This window comes from Salvelinus sp. IW2-2015, unplaced genomic scaffold (genome assembly GCF_002910315.2).
Source record: "Salvelinus sp. IW2-2015 unplaced genomic scaffold, ASM291031v2 Un_scaffold1725, whole genome shotgun sequence".
Lineage (NCBI taxonomy): Eukaryota > Metazoa > Chordata > Actinopteri > Salmoniformes > Salmonidae > Salvelinus > Salvelinus sp. IW2-2015.
In genome coordinates, this window is record NW_019943112.1 from 96,603 (window position 1) to 114,163 (window position 17,561).

A 17,561-nucleotide genomic window follows, 5' to 3' on the forward strand; every position below is an offset into this window, starting at 1 on the left:
AACAACATGTGGATATACCACGATTGACAATCCAATAACCCAATAAAAAATGAACAGGCACTTGACGCTACAAAGAGAAGACCAATCAGACACAAGAAACAGCTGATCATTGACTCATGGTTGGTTGAACTGTAGGGTACGTGCATTGTGTTGTCAATAATTACCACATACAGAAAGTCAAAATTGGCTATATCTTAAAAATTAATGAAAACGAAAATGTGATTTTTGGTCTTAATTTAAGATTACGGTTAGGCATACGGTTAACAGTGTGGTTAGGTTTAAAATCACATTTTAAAAAGATAATTGTAGAAATAGGCGGGGCTTATGACTTTGTGGCTGTGGTATGTAGTGACGACCCGTATTATGCGTGGCGAGATGTAAGTCCCGGCACTATCGTTTAAAAAAAAAAACTTCAAACGATGCCATTGCCAAGATGACAACGATTTCATGCTTTATGAGTGTTCTTTTTGTTACCATAGAATTGGATTATTCGTAAAACAACATTTATGTTGATGATGACGTTGTGATTTTGCACTGCATGTTTACATATTCAAAGCAACATCCCATATAACCGAAAGTATGAACAAGCTTGACATTTTGGATGAACAAATTGCCAATCGGAAGAATGGCTGGTATAGGCCGAGAATAAAGACTGAGACAATTTCCACAATAGTCACCATCCAACGCCTATACATTATGATCCACCACCAGGACTACTACGGATTCCATGCCTGGTATTTGATAGGACACCGTTTGCAGCAGCTTGCCGGTTTGTGTTATGGTACCCAGAATGCCCTGAGACCCCCCTCGTAAATTATAGAGGTCATAGTAGTCTGAGAGCTTTAACATCATTTTAGAAACATTCATTACGAAAATACAGTATACAATTTCGACCCAAACACCAGGTACGGAGACTGGACCGAATGCTCGTTGATTTTACTGCAATAACCAACGTCTTTTGGGACTCGCTGTGGCCTTGCAGCATGGAAACATGTGCGTTTCACGATGACGTCACCAATTGGAATCAATGCCCCTCCCAGTCCAGGGTTGTTTGTAAACATAGGATGGTGGTGGAGGAGAGGGTGAAAACATCAACACCTCTTTGCAAGAAGACCACGATCACACCTCTAGTGACAAATACTGATAGTGGCATTCATTTGAACAGAGTATGCCAGTATGGCTTTGGATTGCATATCTACCTTGTCCTTCAAATGAGAGACACATATATTTTTCATGAAGCATCAGCTTACATCAGAAATAATGTTTGATTTGTCAGACAACCCTACACACAATTTCTTGGCTCTTTGTACAAATTAATGGAGGGGGATAATAATTTGTTTATATATATTTTTTAAACACTCCTGCACACTCTTGAACATATAAAACTAGATAGAAAGTATGTAGGAATTGTAATGGATTTATATATTTTCAAATAGGCCTAACTGCCTTCTTTTCTGGCCCCCGAATTGCTCTTGACAAACAAATTGGACCAAAAATAAATATGTGCAGCCCTCCGTTGAATTTTGAACTCCCATTGTAGCCCTGGAGCCAAAATTATTACCCACCCCTGCTTTTTACTGTTTTATACCTTGTGTAACATATATCTTTCTTACAGGGCATTTTACACGATCACCTTGGAACACCATACCTGGGGTCTATCGGAGTATCCTATAGTGGCTTTCCTTATCTCTCCTCTCCTTAGTTGTTCAAAACAGTGTCGATTTTAGCATGTAAATCTTGGTGGGGCAAACTTCCAAATTTGTTTTTAGATACAMGCCAGCAAAGCCACTACACAACACAACACTAAACAATACATTAATTGCATTATAACGGTGACAAACGGTTCCCACAAACTGTTTTCTTTTCAGCACCATGGAGTGAATCCTTAACATTGCTACACCTGGCTATCAGCAGAGACTTGTCTGGCAGCAAAACAGTTCATTCAGCCTCATTTACTGCCTTTTTTTAAAGACATAGCTGATATGGCTGACTTCCTTYAAACGTCTTATGGCTGCAATCCCGTTAATGGGATGATATGACAACAGCCAGTGAAAGTGCAGGGCGCCAAATTCAAACAACAGAAATCTCATAATTAAAATTCCTCAAACATACATGTATCTTATACCATTTTAAAGGTAATCTTGTTGTTAATCCCACCAAAGTGTCCGATTTCAAATAGGCTTTTCAGCGAAAGCACCACAAACGATTATGTTAGGTCACCGTAAAATCACAGACAAACACAGTCATTTTTCCAGCCAAAGACAGGAGTCACAAAAAGCAGAAATAGAGATAAAATGAATCACTAACCTTTGATAATCTTCATCAGATGACACTCATAGGACTTCATGTTACACAATACATATATGTTTTGTTCGATAAAGTTAATATTTATATCCAAAAACCTCAGTTTACATTGGCGCCATGTTCAGAAATGCCTCCAAAATATTCTGAGAAATTGCAGAGAGTCACGTCAAATAACATAAATACTCATCATAAACTTTGATGAAAGATACATGTTTTATATATAATTAAAGATACACTTGTTCTTAATGCAACCGCTGTGTCAGATTTCAAAAAGCTTTACGGCAAAACACAATATTCAATAATCTGAAAACAGCGTTCAGCCACAAAAGCAAGCCATACAGATACCCGCCAAATTGTGCAGTCAACAAAACTCATATAAAAAGCATTATAAATCTTCACTTACCTTTGCTGATCTTCGTCGGAATGCACTCCCAGGACTCCCACTTCCACAAGAAATGTTAGTTTTGTTCGGTAATGTCCATCATTTATGTCCAAATAGCTATTTTTGTTAGCGTGTTTGATAAACAAATCTAACGTCAGGAAGTGCATTCACTAAAAGCTGACGAAATGTCCAAAAGTTCCGTAACAGTCAGTAGAAACATGTCAAACGATGTATTGAATCAATCTTTAGAATGTTTTTAACATAAATCTTGAATAACGTTCCAACCGGAGAATTACATTGACTTCAGATGAGCGATGGAACAGAGCTCCCTCTCATGTGAACGCGCATGGTCAGAGCATGGTCAGGTCATGGCAGACCTGCCTAATTCCCCTCTCATTCGGCCACCCTTCACAGTAGAGGCATCAGACAAGGTTCTACAGACGGTTGACATCTAGTGGAAGCCGTAGGAAGTGCAAACTCATCCATATCTCGCTGTGAATTCAATAGGATCTTGGTTGAAAATCGACCAGCCTCAGAATTCCCACTTCCTGTTTGGATTTTTTCTCAGGTTTTTGCCTGCCACATTCTGTTATACTCACAGACATCATTCAAACAGTTTTAGAAACTTCAGAGTGTTTTCTATCCAATACGAATAATAATATGCATATATTAGCAACTGGGACTGAGAAGCAGGCAGTTTACTATGGGCACCTCTGTGTACCTTTCATCCAAGCTTCTTCTTATGGCTGCCCCTGCAGCCCCTGCAGCCATAAGACGTTTAAACAAATGTGGTTTCTACTGACAATTGAGATGTACAAACATAAAGGGATGACGAGTTGATAAGAGGCAATACTTAATTTCGATTAAGACATAAATGAGCGAGCTAGTGCGGACGTAGTCAAAATAACTATTTGTTCAGTACTTTTGAAATGTACAGCGACAGAATTCAGAACATGGGCTGTTCTTACAGTATTCTCCCTGTACGCCAAGTCAGAACCGTAGGGGAAAGGGGGAAAGGGACCAAATTATTACAGTGAGGCACATGGGCTACTAACATCTTACTACACAACATATTTATGCAGCAGCATACAAGACATTTTTGGACTCACCTTGTTGTGCTGTGCTCACTTGAACAGGAAGGTGGCGCTGCGGTCCTTGTGGGAAAATTTTGTCATCAAACTTTGTCATCAAAGTCTGGCATTGTAGTGGAGGACCTGTTGGACTGTTTATTCTTAGTGTTTTCTTAGCACTATGCCAGGTGCTTGTAAGGGCACAGATGACATACCGGTAGGATTCCAGTTGAGGTAGTTTAATGACACTGATTAACACGACAGGAGTGACAACATGGCCAATGTATTCAAACTTATCTGGCCCATTATGGTCAATGTTTATCCTTTTAAGCTTAGAAAAGAGACCCTTAAACTCAGACTTGGACCACTCACTCACTCAACTGAATAGCAGGCTATTGATTGCTTTGCAGTGCTTGCAGTTAGCCACTGATTCCTTCCAAACCACTAATTTTTGTTGTGTAATGTTTATGTCCAATGGCCGATGAGCACCAATACATTTTATATATACTTTCTCTTCATATAACAAGGATTGAAAAGGATTTGCTGGTAGATTGTCAACGTGATTCATGAGGATGACTGCTTGTATAGCTTGCTAGCTAAGATTTTGAAAGTATGATGTTGATATCAGGAATCAAGGTAAGACCCAAGTGCAGACCGTGTGAAGTAACAATGTTTATTGTAACACCAGGGGCAGGCAATGACAGGTCAAGGCAGGCAGGCTCAGGGTAGGCAGAGGTCAATAATCCGGAGGTGGGACAAGGTACAGGACGGCAGGCAGGCTCAGGGACGGGCAGAGTGGTCAGGCTGGCGAGTACAAGGTCAGGACAAGCAAGGGTCAAAAACCAGGAGGACGAGAGAAAGCGAGGCAGTGAAAAAGACAGGAGCTGACAGGACAAACGCTGTTAAGCTTGACAAACTGGCAGGGGATAATGGAGAAGACGGGCGACACCTGMAGGGGGGTGGAGACAATCACAAGGACAGGTGAAACAGATCAGGGCGTGACACATGATCGGTCCAATCAAAGCTACGGTACATATAACGTGATTTGATGTAATTTTATCTGTGGCCAATGACCTTGAGCCTTCTTGGATGGGCACTTATTATGTAACTTTACGGCAGCACACAAAGGGCTTGAATTTTCAAGCTCTCCCCGTAGATTTTGTAGTTACGTAGTGTCCCCATAAGTGACAGAAGACTGAGCCAATCACGGCGCAACTAGAGAACATTACCAACCCCTACGCCATGTATTTTCCGCTGACTGTTCCACCACCACAGAAGCACTGAGCTAGGCTGAAACACCTGCATTTTGGAGCTGCCTTACTCAAGAAAGCAAAAAAGAGACAATGTTTGAATGCGGCTTTATTAACTACATTAAAAAAWATATATATATATGTCACGATCGTGTGGAGGAGAGACGGACCAAGGCGCAGCGCGTGAAAAGAACATATTTTATTAGAAGAGGAAAAACACGAAAACGAACACTACACAAAACAAAACAACCGTGAAGCTATAAACGTTAGTGCACACAAAAAGCAACAAACGTTCAACATAGACAATTACCCACAAATACATGATGCCTATGGCCACCTTAAATATGGCTCCCAATCAGAGACAAATGAAAAACATCTGTCTCTGATTGAGAACCACTCAGGCAACCATAGACATAACTAGACACATTCACTCAACCATAGACTTCCCTAGAAACATTCACTCAACACAAACCCATACACTCTAACAAATCCCCCTAGACACTACAACCACCCAAGACAAGACAAAAACACAAACATACCCCATGTCACACCCTGACCTAACTAAAATAATAAAGAAAACAAAGAATACTAAGGCCAGGGCGTGACAATATATATATTTTTAGATAAACAGGTGGGGCTCAAACAGGTGACCTGCCCTGAGTGATGGGTTGTCACTGGTTCAGAATATAGGATAAGTGGCCCACCCAGGGGATTTGCTTTCCCCTATGGTTCTTCAAGATCAATGCTCTAAAGGCAAAGATAATTTGCCTCTTCCTCTCTGCCAAAGGTGAGGAATAAGGCTTAGGTCTGGTGCAAAAACAACCCCATACCTTAGGCACATAATTTGTTCTTAACTGACTTGCCTAGTTAAATAAAGGTTAAATAAAAAATTTAAAAGTCAATGACTTACTTCCATTGAGGTCCCTAAGGTGCATGGTGCAAAAACATTACATACAGTCGATACAGACATAGAAACATTCTTACATTCAATAGATTCAGACATTATGTCACGTTCCTGACCTGTTTTCTCTTGTTTTTGTATGTGTTTGGTTGGTCAGGGCGTGAGTTGGGGTGGGCATTCTATGTTTTGTGTTTCTATGTTGGGTTTAATGTGTTGCCTGATATGGTTCTCAATTAGAGGCAGGTGTTTGACGTTTCCTCTGATTGAGAACCATATTAAGGTAGGATGTTCTCACTGTTTGTTTGTGGGTGAGTGTCTTCCGTGTCTGTATGTATGTATATTTGTATATTCGTACCACACGGGACTGTAGCGTTTGTTTGTAGTCTGTACCTGTTCGTGCGTTCTTCGTGTATATGTAAGTTCTCATGTTTTAGGTCAGTCTACGTCGTTTTGTTATTTTGTTAATTATCAAGTGTAGTTCGTGTCAGTGTTCGTCTTGTAAATAAATATTCATTATGTATTCATCACCCGCTGCGCCTTGGTCCGCTCATTCACCACAAGARGACCGTTACACATAAATACATTATTACATAGGTACAGACATGAAGATAGTTCTACTGTTCAATCATCAGCTAGCTTTTGAGGTCCTTTTTAATGAAGTTATGGTCGGTATGGCTTTAAGTTGTTGTGGTAGTTTGTTCCGCTCCACAGCTCCATATATAGAAAGGTATTCTTACGTATAGACTCTTACGTTTTAAACAATATCAGAGGCTCTGGGTTAAGAACAATTGTTCCATGCTTGTTTTGGCTGGTCTGTAGCTTATTCTTTAGATGTTTATGGATGCTGGTGAACCATTATGTGCATGCATAATTAAGGTGACACTGAACCAGTGTACATGCCAGAGTCACTATAAAGACCTTTTTAGGTCTGAGCTAGGAATGTACTTTTTTGGTTTATCTTTGTTAAAGCTTTCAGTGCCATAGTATCACCAGTCAAGTACCTATCCAATTCACACCCATGGTAGCAGACCACGAGTAGCCCCCTTTGACACTTAAACCAGGGAACCTTGAAATCTTTACTCTGGAACCAAATCCGATGGATTCTGTTTTTCCAAGATGCATAGAAAGTCTGTTATTTTACAAATGCCTAAATTCTTTAAGAGCTACACAAGTGCCAGGGGTAGGGGTGAGTGGTTGTTTCTGGACAGACCACCACAGAAACTATTATTTCGAGATGAATGCACTAATAAACTATATGAATAACCAGCTACCACTGGAGGGAGGCATGCACCTTCCTTAACAATATTCACAAGATGGGAGAACCGCAGCAGAATGCTGGTAAARTGTACCAGAGGTTTACAGGAATAATGCATATCCTGGCATAATAACTGATTTGATAAATCATGTTCAGTCATTTCATAACATTATTTATGAACATGAAATGCRRRYAAGACTTATGTTACTGTTTTTGTAACATGAAAAACACGACAGTATTGCATCAGCTAGTGTTTTGCTAAACCCAGTTTGTTTTAGCAGGCCATAGAATGTGACGTGCACTCTCCATTTTAACTGTTTGTGTTCGAGTCAGAAGCCATATGAACCATATGAACAATGTTGATAATTACAACACATGTTTATTTTTCCTATATGGATCTCTTACATGCTGGCAACATACAGTAGGCAGTAACCCTTTCAATAGATTTGGCAATCATACAATCGAAATTATTTGATATTTCATGGTACAAGAGCAAATATTTGTGAAAGGATTATTCTGTTTTGTTATGGTTCGTATGTAACAGCTTGTACTTATTTGTATACAAACTGCTTGTATACCAAGTGATACCGAGTGATACGCAGGTGTATTAAAAGACTGCCTCACCTGTGTGAGAATATGCTAGAGTATATATTTGTGGTAGGTTGATGGACAAGCCCATAATTGTAAACAATGTGTAAAACAGGCAACATAACTCTTGCCTCACCTCTCCATGTCAAGGCCTTATAATATTCTGCCACTGGAGTGTGAAGTGATAATGTGCTACTGATGTTTATGACTCACGCCACCATGGCAACCTGAAATGGAGCATTAGCAGGAAACCCAGGGTCCCGCGAGGCTCTGATCAGCGTGGTTTCCATACCACTGCTCCTGAGGAGAAGCTGCTCTAATGCCTCTCCTCCATTACCTCTGGCCGGGGCCACAGCCAAATGGACTCATTAATAACACTCTCCGTGAGGGCGTCAGAGGGAGCTAATGCTGCCCAGAGTGCTGATTAGGGCAAGGGGAATCCCAGGGGGCGAGAGGCAGAGGATAGGCATAATGAAAACTTCCTCTCCTTAGTCAAACTTCAACTCAGAGTGAATAAAGYGAACACACATTGTATACACACATACAACAACTAACACAAGCACACATMTAATTGTTACTTGTTTGAGTTTGACTGAATCAATATTCTGAATGTTTGTATACCGTCTATTGCGCAATATTCTGTACTTACAATAGATGCTACTATACTGAACAAAAAATATAAACGCAACATGTACCTTCCATGTTTCATGAGCTGAAATAAAATATCCCAGAAATGTTCCATACGCACAAAAAGCTTATTTCTCTCAAATTTTGTGCACAAATTTGTTTATATCCCTATTAGTGAGCATTCCTCCTTTGCCAAGATAATCCATCCACCTGACACGTGTGAAGCTGATTAAACAGCAGGATCATTAGGCCAAAGATGTATCAAGTTTTGAGGGAGCGTGCAATTGGCATTCTGACTGCAAGAATGTCCACCAGAGCTATTCCCAGATAATATAATGTTAAATTCTCTACCATAAGCCGCCTACAAAGTCGTTTTGAGAATTTGGCAGAACGTCAAACCGGCCTCACAACCACATGTAACCACTCCAGCCCAGGACCTCCATATCTGGCTTCTTCACCTGTGGGAATGTCTGAGACCAGCCACCCGGACAGTTGATGAAACTGAGGAGTATTTCTGTCTGTAATAAAACTCATTCTGATTGGCTTGGCCTGGCTTCCCAGTGAGTGGACCTGGCTCCCCAGTGGGTGGGCCTATGCCCTCCCAGGCCCACCCATGACTGCAGCCCTGCCCAGTCAATTGAAATTCATAGATTAGGGCCTAATTAATTTATTTCAATTGACTGATTTCCTTATATGAACTGTGACTCAGTAAAATCATTGAAATGTTCCATGTTGTGTTTATATTTTTGTTCAGTATAATTTTAAGGTAATAAGTTTGACTATAACACTATTTTGTGTTCTCTGTCATGTCACACAAATATAATTTTATGTCACTAAAAACAGTGCACACTAGGGTTGATATGTCAGTCAAARMATTCTGTAGTCTCCCTGCTTTATTCAGKTAGACTTGTCTCTGTCGCCGTCCTTTTAGAAATCCTTAGTCATTGCTGGAGAATGATGTTTACTCTTTTTGTTTGTCTCTTGGTTGGGTGGATCTACTGTCACATCCTAAAGCYGAACCTACATTGCTAGTTAGACTAGTTTCAGGCAGCCTCACTACTAATACACTCCCGTATGTATTTATTTAGACAGTGAAGCTAAAACTTTTAATTTGATTCTATACTCTAATACTTTGGATTAGAGATAAKATGTTTCATATGAGGCGACAGAAAATGTCACCTTTTATTTTAGGGTCTCTTCATACCTTCACCACCTGGGGGGCGGCCGTCAGAAAGTCCAGGACCCAATTGCACAGGGCGGGGTTGAGACCCAGCGCCTCCAGCTTGATGATGAGCTTGGAGGGTACTATGGTGTTGAATGCTGAGCTGTAGTCAATGAACAGCATTCTTACATAGGTATTCCTCTTGTCCAGATGAGATAGGGCAGTGTGCAGTGTGATGACGATTGCATCGTCTGTGGACATGTTGGGGCGGTATGCAAACTGAAGTGGGTCTAGGGTGGCCAGTAAGGTGGAGGTGATATGATCCTTGACTAGTCTCTGAAAGCACTTCATGAGTCAATGAGTCATTCAAAATGTTGAGTCTGTCACATTTTGAAGCTTCTCTTTCTGATATTATTTTTGAGGATAAAACATTAAAAAAATAAACATTTATTTTAACAAATATTTATTATTTTACACATTCTATAAAAGGAGTTAAATATATGTGCTGATTCAGTCTTTAAGGATGGACCCAAGTGCTTTAGAGTTCATGTCCCACTTCAACCCAGCACAGATGAAATCCTGGKTGTCTGTACATGACATCTTGTCATTCTACATCATAGGGGTAGAATAAGGTGCATATGCCATTCTTCACTTCAAACTGGAGTTGTTCCAGGGTCCAACAGGTTCCTGYACAGAGGAAAGTATATATATTTTTTGAAACAACAGCCATGTCTTCATCATTATTCATCATCATCAGAAACAGACACACACCGCTTGAACTAAAGCTCAAACCTTCTTTAAAGAAAACAAGGGCCTCCGGTTCACAGTCCAATGAGAAACATGYTCAAACACCRAGAATCCAGAATTCTGTCAACTCCTTAAAGTTGTGAGGGTCAAGCTGTCAGTCCAGGGGGACCAGCCATTGGTCAGGTGYGTCACCTTTGACCATGTTWYGGTGTCACTTTGGCAAGATGAGCTCTTCGTAAGGCACTGTGAGACTCCCCAGGTACCAGAATATCCAGAAGACCAGGCTGAGGAAGATGAGCAGGGGCCCCGACAGCACAAATAAGTCCCAGAAACTCAGAGGAGCAAAGATACCCAGGAAAAATAGGATCAGACCGACAACGTCAAAGACCAAAGCCAGGATGAGAAAGAAAACACAGCGACCCATAGAAGAGGTATCCATAGCAGGGACATGGACGCGGTCTGGATTCCTGTCGGCTGAGGACTTTACAAGAATGAGGAGAGGCCTTTCCAGCCACAACCTTTTTAAAACGCAAGTCGCATTCTTCTGATTTTCAGCACGCCTTCAAATTCTTCCATTGTAGGAAACAGCAGCAAAACTGGTATCCAACCACATCAACAGGTTGTACTACTCTGAACGATCCATTAAAATTTAAAAGCCAAATGGTCCAACCTTATTCCTTAGCAATCCCTGACTTGCAGCAATGTAATGACAGTGCTTGAAATGGATAATCTCATTAGATAACTATTTTTATTTTGTATACTTATCAAGATCATTGGATGTATATTTAAAATAAATAAAAATCTAATGCACCATGCCTCTGTGTATAAAATAAAAAATAAAATAATAATGCATTTGATATGAAAATTATGACATCAGCATATATGTATAACATCTAACATTATGAACAGTGTGGGAAAAGATACTGTATGTTGGGAAGATATATTTCAGTGATTCTATCAGCAGTTTATATTTAGCCTGCAGTAGGCCTGCTGGATGCATTCCACAATTATTTACTATTTCATGCTTCCTACATCATGACAGAAAGAGGAACTGCAGTGAAAAACCTCACCCTTTAAGTACCTTGTTTGACCAGTCAGACAGTCGTGAGAGTTTGGTTTACCTCTGTGCAATACCTATTCAACCAAGGACCGCAAAGCAGAGTCAACAGGCCAGGATTAGGTAACATTAGCATACAGACAGGCAACGCCCTGAGTACAATGACTTGATATGCACATGCTCATTGTCAGTCATGTTAGATAAAAGCTATATGTTGGTAAGGCAACTGAAATCTAAAGAATATTAAGAAGTAAAATATAAAATAAATCACATTAAAAAAAATGCAGTCTGGTGGAATATACATTTTAGAAGTTTGTGCACATGAATAAAAACTAAATCAGCCTACTCAGCGAACAGTTAAGAGTATAGCCCAAATGTCCATGTAATGTCAACATGCAGGTGAAACCAAGCTCAGTGCCCCAGGCCACACAACGTTTTGTTGAGGGTTTACGGCCTGCTTTGGCAATGCAATTGTTGTGGCACAGGCAAACCTGCCTGACTACTGTTTTTATGTAGTGTCAAAAATGGTAAAATGCAGGTGATTGCATTTCTGGGTCTGGCTTGGGGAGAGTCTGTGTTCAATTACCTGAAGTTCAGACAGGGGCCTCTAGGATTTCCGTCAGAGACTAATCTAGAAAATGGCTACAATGGACCTTAACATGTCGATATGTTTATATGACAAAATATAGCCTTTCCACATAATATTGATCCTAGAACATAAAAAGTTCACATAACATAACATGGCGATTATATTAATAATTGATATATAAACCAAAAAACTAAAACAATATAATATGCATTCAGAGCAATATCTACAGTAGGCCCATATCCCTAGGACTATGGGTCATTTCACCCCATAATGATGATTCTTTGTTGTCAAGAACTGACGTCCAGAGCAGTACTGATTAATGTCCTGAATTGTCTGTAGTCCCATTCCGTGAAGCGTACAGTGTTGAAGGTAGTCTTGGGATCAGAAAGTGCTACGGAYAACCTTGAAATTCAAATGAGAAAATACCAAATCAATAGARTGAAAATGTTTCTTCCCGAATACAGATTTATACATTTTCCAGATTATCATTTTACTTTTCATTTTACAATTAGGCAATAAGGTCCCCTAATTCAGGGTTTCCCAAACTCGGTCCTGCCCCCCCCCTACACGTTTTGTTTTGTTGCCCTAGCACTAAGCAGCTGATTCAAATACAGCCTTTCAACATTACCCCTAGCGAGAGTCTGCACATCCACGTTCTATATATCTGGTGTCTGTTTTTCCTTCTCCATCGGAAAGGAGTCCAAGCTGGAGTCATAGCCGCCATTCTGATAACCGAAAGATTTCCCCCAGGTTATTCGAGAGGCGACGTGAACAGGTGAAGGCGTCACAGCTTTAACCTTGTTTTCCTCGGCATACTTTGTGGTTACATGTTCAGGTTTGCATTTTTTGGAAAGCCTCTCTGACAACTTTCTGGCCAACTGTACAAAACTCCGTTTCTTTTTCATTAAGCTTGTTCCAAAGCTGTCTTCTGAGACCTGTATATTTCCCACGTACCACATAATCCACCAAGCCAAACTTATGAAAATTATAATTGAACCACTGTAAATCAAGAAATCGCCATAAAACCTGCCATCGATACGCAAATTGGCAAAAATTCCAATGAACAGGATAATGAAACCAATAACATCAAAACCAATAGCCAGAAAAAATAACGGCACACACCCGCCTATGCATCTATGGTCCATCATTGTGTCGATACACCCTGAAAATAACGGAAGGTGCGTCTATTCTGTTCCTTCTATTCTTCTCGCACCCAGAGAGCACACCTGTTGTGAGCCGCCCCAACGTGACGTGTTCAGAGCGAAAGGTAGACAGTACACCAATTATTTTCTTCTTCTTTAACAAAAAAGTCCTTTGTCACGATAACAGACTATAATTTAATTGATCAGCAAACACATAAAATAGACAAACAAAAAGAGCTATACTTTCTTATGGCGCACTTATTTTACAGTAGCCTATTCACCAGAAGTGGTTGTCTCACATATGYTGTTGTTGCTTGATGCAAATGATGCAGCTTGTGTGCAGGCCAACWCAGTTCRTTCGACGTAATGTAATTTGCCAGTCAAATGAGTATTCACCTACAAGTGAAAATACATAAGGGAATGTCGTGGAKATAATAGTCTGCCCACCCTATACATCAACAAAATCGACCACGTTGATATAATTTGCCACATTTAGACAAACCTAGTCAGTCACATACGGCATTCTGAACAGAAACAGAAACATCATTATTCTAATAGTATTTTATATTCACTCTAAAATTGAGGTTGTGTGAAATCAAAGTTTCAGTCCAGTCACGAGAAGGACATTCAAATGCTATGAAAAGTGTGATGTTCTTCACTTCCCCTTGGCACTAAAAACATTCCATTTGTTGGGCCAGTCAAGTGTCACACTGCCCGTCACAGAGATGACATCTAACACACACACATCACTGGAAGTCTGTAAAGGCTGTGGATGTGATGAGTATAGCCTGCAGCTGAAAAGAAAATGCATCCATCACCAAATGTTATTTATTTTACCTTTATTTAACTAGGCAAGTCAGTTAAGAACAAATTCTTATTTTCAATGACAGCCTAAGAACAGTGGGTTAACTGCCTTGTTCAGGGGCAGAACAWCAGATTTTTACCTTGTCAGCTAAGGGATTCAATCTTACAACCTTTCGGTTACCATTCCAACACTCTAACCACTAGGCCACCCCAATAAGCACTTATGTTATTTATTGAATTATCCATGAATCAGTAGCCTACCACAAAGGCATGCTGTCAATATTCAATCCTGTTCTCATCAATGTACATGCACACACCTTTCTTCTCAATTTGCTTGTCACTCATTCTAATAATTATGCATAAAAGCAGTGGACTACATTTATAATTGTGTTATTTGGCAGCATGGTAATTTTCTAGTACTTTCAAATGCTTAAGAACAAATGCCAAAGAACCACCTGTAACTTGGTTATAATGTATACTTTGTCATGCAGATATTAAAATACAGTATACATCCGTAGTGGTGGAAGAAAATAGAACGGTTCATGTCCCCCTACAAGTTAATTGTCTGTAGAGCAAACATTCATCATGTGAACATGTAGCCATGCTCAGCAGGGAAGTATCGAATCCTCCATTGTGCTTTTGGGAAACTAAATGGTCTGATAACCAGACTTTGAGCCTGAGGACTCTCCAGGAAAACAGCATACAAGACAGGGATACCCCGCCCGGCCCACCTCATAATTTAAAGACTGGTTGCCTGTAGTAACTGAAGGGCTTCTTCATGGTGGGCTGCTTCCTGTTCTCCTTGGTGATGGGGATCAGCACCACGCCCACCACCAGCACCATCAGGCCAATGGATACCAGGGCCGGGCCCAGGATGTTGGTGGCCTTCCTGCAGTAGCCAGCAAAATACAGGCCACTCAGGATGAAGCCGCAGGCAAAGATGCTGCCCCCGGTGGACATGAGGTGGAATGGGAACCAGTAGATCTCACATGTGCTGCGGGCCGACTCGTTGGTCCAGAGGGACTCGCTGCGGGACAGGCTGAACACGGTGCTTTCTGTCTGGGGAGTGAGCTGCTCCTGGGACTGGGATTGTAGGYTGCACTCCCCAAGGAGGATGTTCTCTGGTAGTCCAGGCATAGCCTTTAGCCTTACRCCTCCTCACCTGGGAGTCAGTGGAAGAAGGTGAAGGTTCAACAATGACCCATACATCCCTATCTCTTTCTGTCTATTTTCACCTGAAGCTGGAATTTAGAGTGGAAATAATTATTACCTAAAGGATAAGGGATCCAGGTTGGAATAGCTTCTACTCTAAACAATAAAATGTATACTGGTGTCATATTTTCGAAGTCTGCATTTCACGTTACATTCCTTGTTGTTTCAAATAAAAGGAATGCAAAAAAATGGAACAAAAATGTGAACGGCACTAGCGCGTTAGAATGCATCCATTAAGAGGAAATTGCCTCGTGCTTCTTGGACGCACCCTATTTTATCTTGGATCTCTCCTCTGTGAGTACAACATGAAGCCYATATCATATCACCTCAGTGATACACATCAGTGTATCATATCACTTTCACTTAATACTTCAATGTCATGATAAAGGGGCGATATAATACTATACAACAGATTGCAAATTCAAGTTTGCGTCTTGCTTTCCAAGCCATAAATCGAGCACAGAGCATATTACCAACTTTTAGAATGTATTTGCTCTTGGCAAGTCTTGAGAAAATACAACTCAAGGCCAAAATCTAAAGAGATCAGATAAAGACCTACCTTTGAGATGCTGAGTAACTTGCTGCTTTGATGTTATCCCTMRGGTGGTAACAGTATCTCAGTGATRTTAGAGACCATTSCAAAAGACAGAGAAAAAAAATGAATAAAAAGCTTTGGGTGTGGATGTTTGTGGACCGCAAGCCCAGTGTGGCCAGCTGAATGCACTGCAGATAACCTCCAGAAAACACCCCCCCTTATGGTCTCTCCACCTCCTCAACAGACCCTTCTGACTCCTATRCATGCTAGCCCTCACAGCATCTGCCATGGCTGGTATTAAATTAGTACTGATGATGCTTCCTGCCTGGGCTAGGGGCTTGCCTTGCTGTCCCTAGAGAGATTTCATCCAGTCTCCCAAGTATTGAGTTGAGCCTTCAGAATTCATGTGAAGATGCATGTCGTGGTTAGAGAAACCTCTTCCCCAGATCCACAGGGTAGTGTTTGTTGATCTGAATGTCTGAAAGCCTTTATAACTGACCAGAAGKGAGAGAGAGAAGAAATCAATGTACAGGAAGACTATTAGAGATGAGAGGGGAAAGCAGGGCAGGGCACTGGAAATGGCTGTCATCACCCACCACTGTGACTTCTCAATGCTTCTGTATGGAAATCCTCTAGTATTTCTTATTTTATTCTATTGAACCAGGAAAATACCCTTGAGGTTAGAAACCTCATTGGCAGGGGGACCTGGCAAGAGGTCACTAGGAAGTAGTACGCGTGTACACTCAACACAAGAGCATAATACCAGCGGTAAACTGTGGCTATTGGGCCTTCAGTGGGGGAAAAAATCTTCCAAAACATTGTACCAAACAAAAGAATTAAGTAAAACTCAGAGACATCACCCACACTAACGTTACCAGCCACAACTACCACACTGCTTACACAACCTATGGTAGCCTAACGCCATCACTATCACACTATCACCAAAAACGACAACAGTGACACATCAAAGGATACGAGTTTGAAAGGCTTGTGATGCTGAAAGGACAGCGACTGTAATACCGGCGCACTCCATGTAGAAGAGCGCACTTTTTGTAAAACACATAAGCCAATAGAAAGACAGCAGTCACACACAGTTAAAGAATATGCCAGTAAGTCCCAATCATAAGAATACAAAAACACAAACATTAGGCTAAGCAATTCCAAATCTAAGTGTACAACCATTACTTCCCATTGCAAACATCGTTATCATGTTCAGCACACAAAGTTACCAGTGATCTAAAGTTTAAATGCAACAATGTTTCACACACATAACACATTATTTTCAAAGAGATAGCTAACAACAACAAGTGAGCTGCAATTTGAAAAAATAACAGTTCCAATCACCAGATGATGATCATTTGAAATGTTACTTCTTGTTGAAAGTTGATCTTGAGAAYGGCCACGCTAACACATTAGCGTCAACATCCTCTTCGAAAACACCTGCTACTTAAGCCGCCATCGCACACAAGTCTACAACAAAAACTAGCTAGTTTAGACCTTGGGAAAACTACTGCTCTTGAGAAGGTGGAAGTTTCCATAGGTTTCTGTAAAAATAGTCTCACCCATTACAAATAAAAATGTGATTGATTGATTCCACGGTCACTCCAAAATTCTGCTCTAATACAGTTGAATGGAAGGTTCTTTCTATCAAGCTTCTGAGGGCCTTGCCAATAGTGACCTATCTAGCTAGATTTATCTCCCCAGAGGACCAAATAAAAATGATCAGTGCTATCCAGGATCCTTGGGACATCCCTACCCTAAACACTAACAATAACAATAACAATAACCCTAACCCTGATTGGATCTTTTTTCTCCTCAGTTTTAACCGTTTCCTATCCAACACAAATTGAAGAGATTAAATCAGAATGTCATTTAAAATAATAATATAATAATATTATTGAGAGTCAAAATAGAAATTTAAACAACATTTATATTT

The 17,561-nt window shown here is 40.5% G+C and overlaps 1 protein-coding gene and 1 long non-coding RNA gene across 2 annotated transcripts; both read right to left on the minus strand.

The window, feature by feature from the left end:
• Nucleotides 1–7,514: 7,514 nt before the first annotated feature.
• Nucleotides 7,515–13,216, minus strand: LOC112071802 (uncharacterized). Its single transcript, XR_002894183.2, has 2 exons — nt 12,561–13,216; nt 7,515–12,334 (listed from the first exon to the last, which is right to left on the minus strand). It is a non-coding gene; the product is annotated as an uncharacterized lncRNA (long non-coding RNA).
• Nucleotides 13,217–13,881: 665 nt separating this feature from the next.
• On the minus strand, nt 13,882–16,064 carry LOC112071803 (phosphoinositide-interacting protein). The gene is made up of 2 exons (XM_024139228.2): nt 15,650–16,064; nt 13,882–15,040 (listed from the first exon to the last, which is right to left on the minus strand). The coding sequence occupies exon 2, from the start codon at nt 15,013–15,015 to the stop codon at nt 14,611–14,613; it is 405 nt and encodes a 134-aa protein (XP_023994996.1). The 5' UTR covers nt 15,016–15,040; nt 15,650–16,064; the 3' UTR covers nt 13,882–14,610.
• Between the last annotated feature and the right edge of the window lie 1,497 nt (nt 16,065–17,561).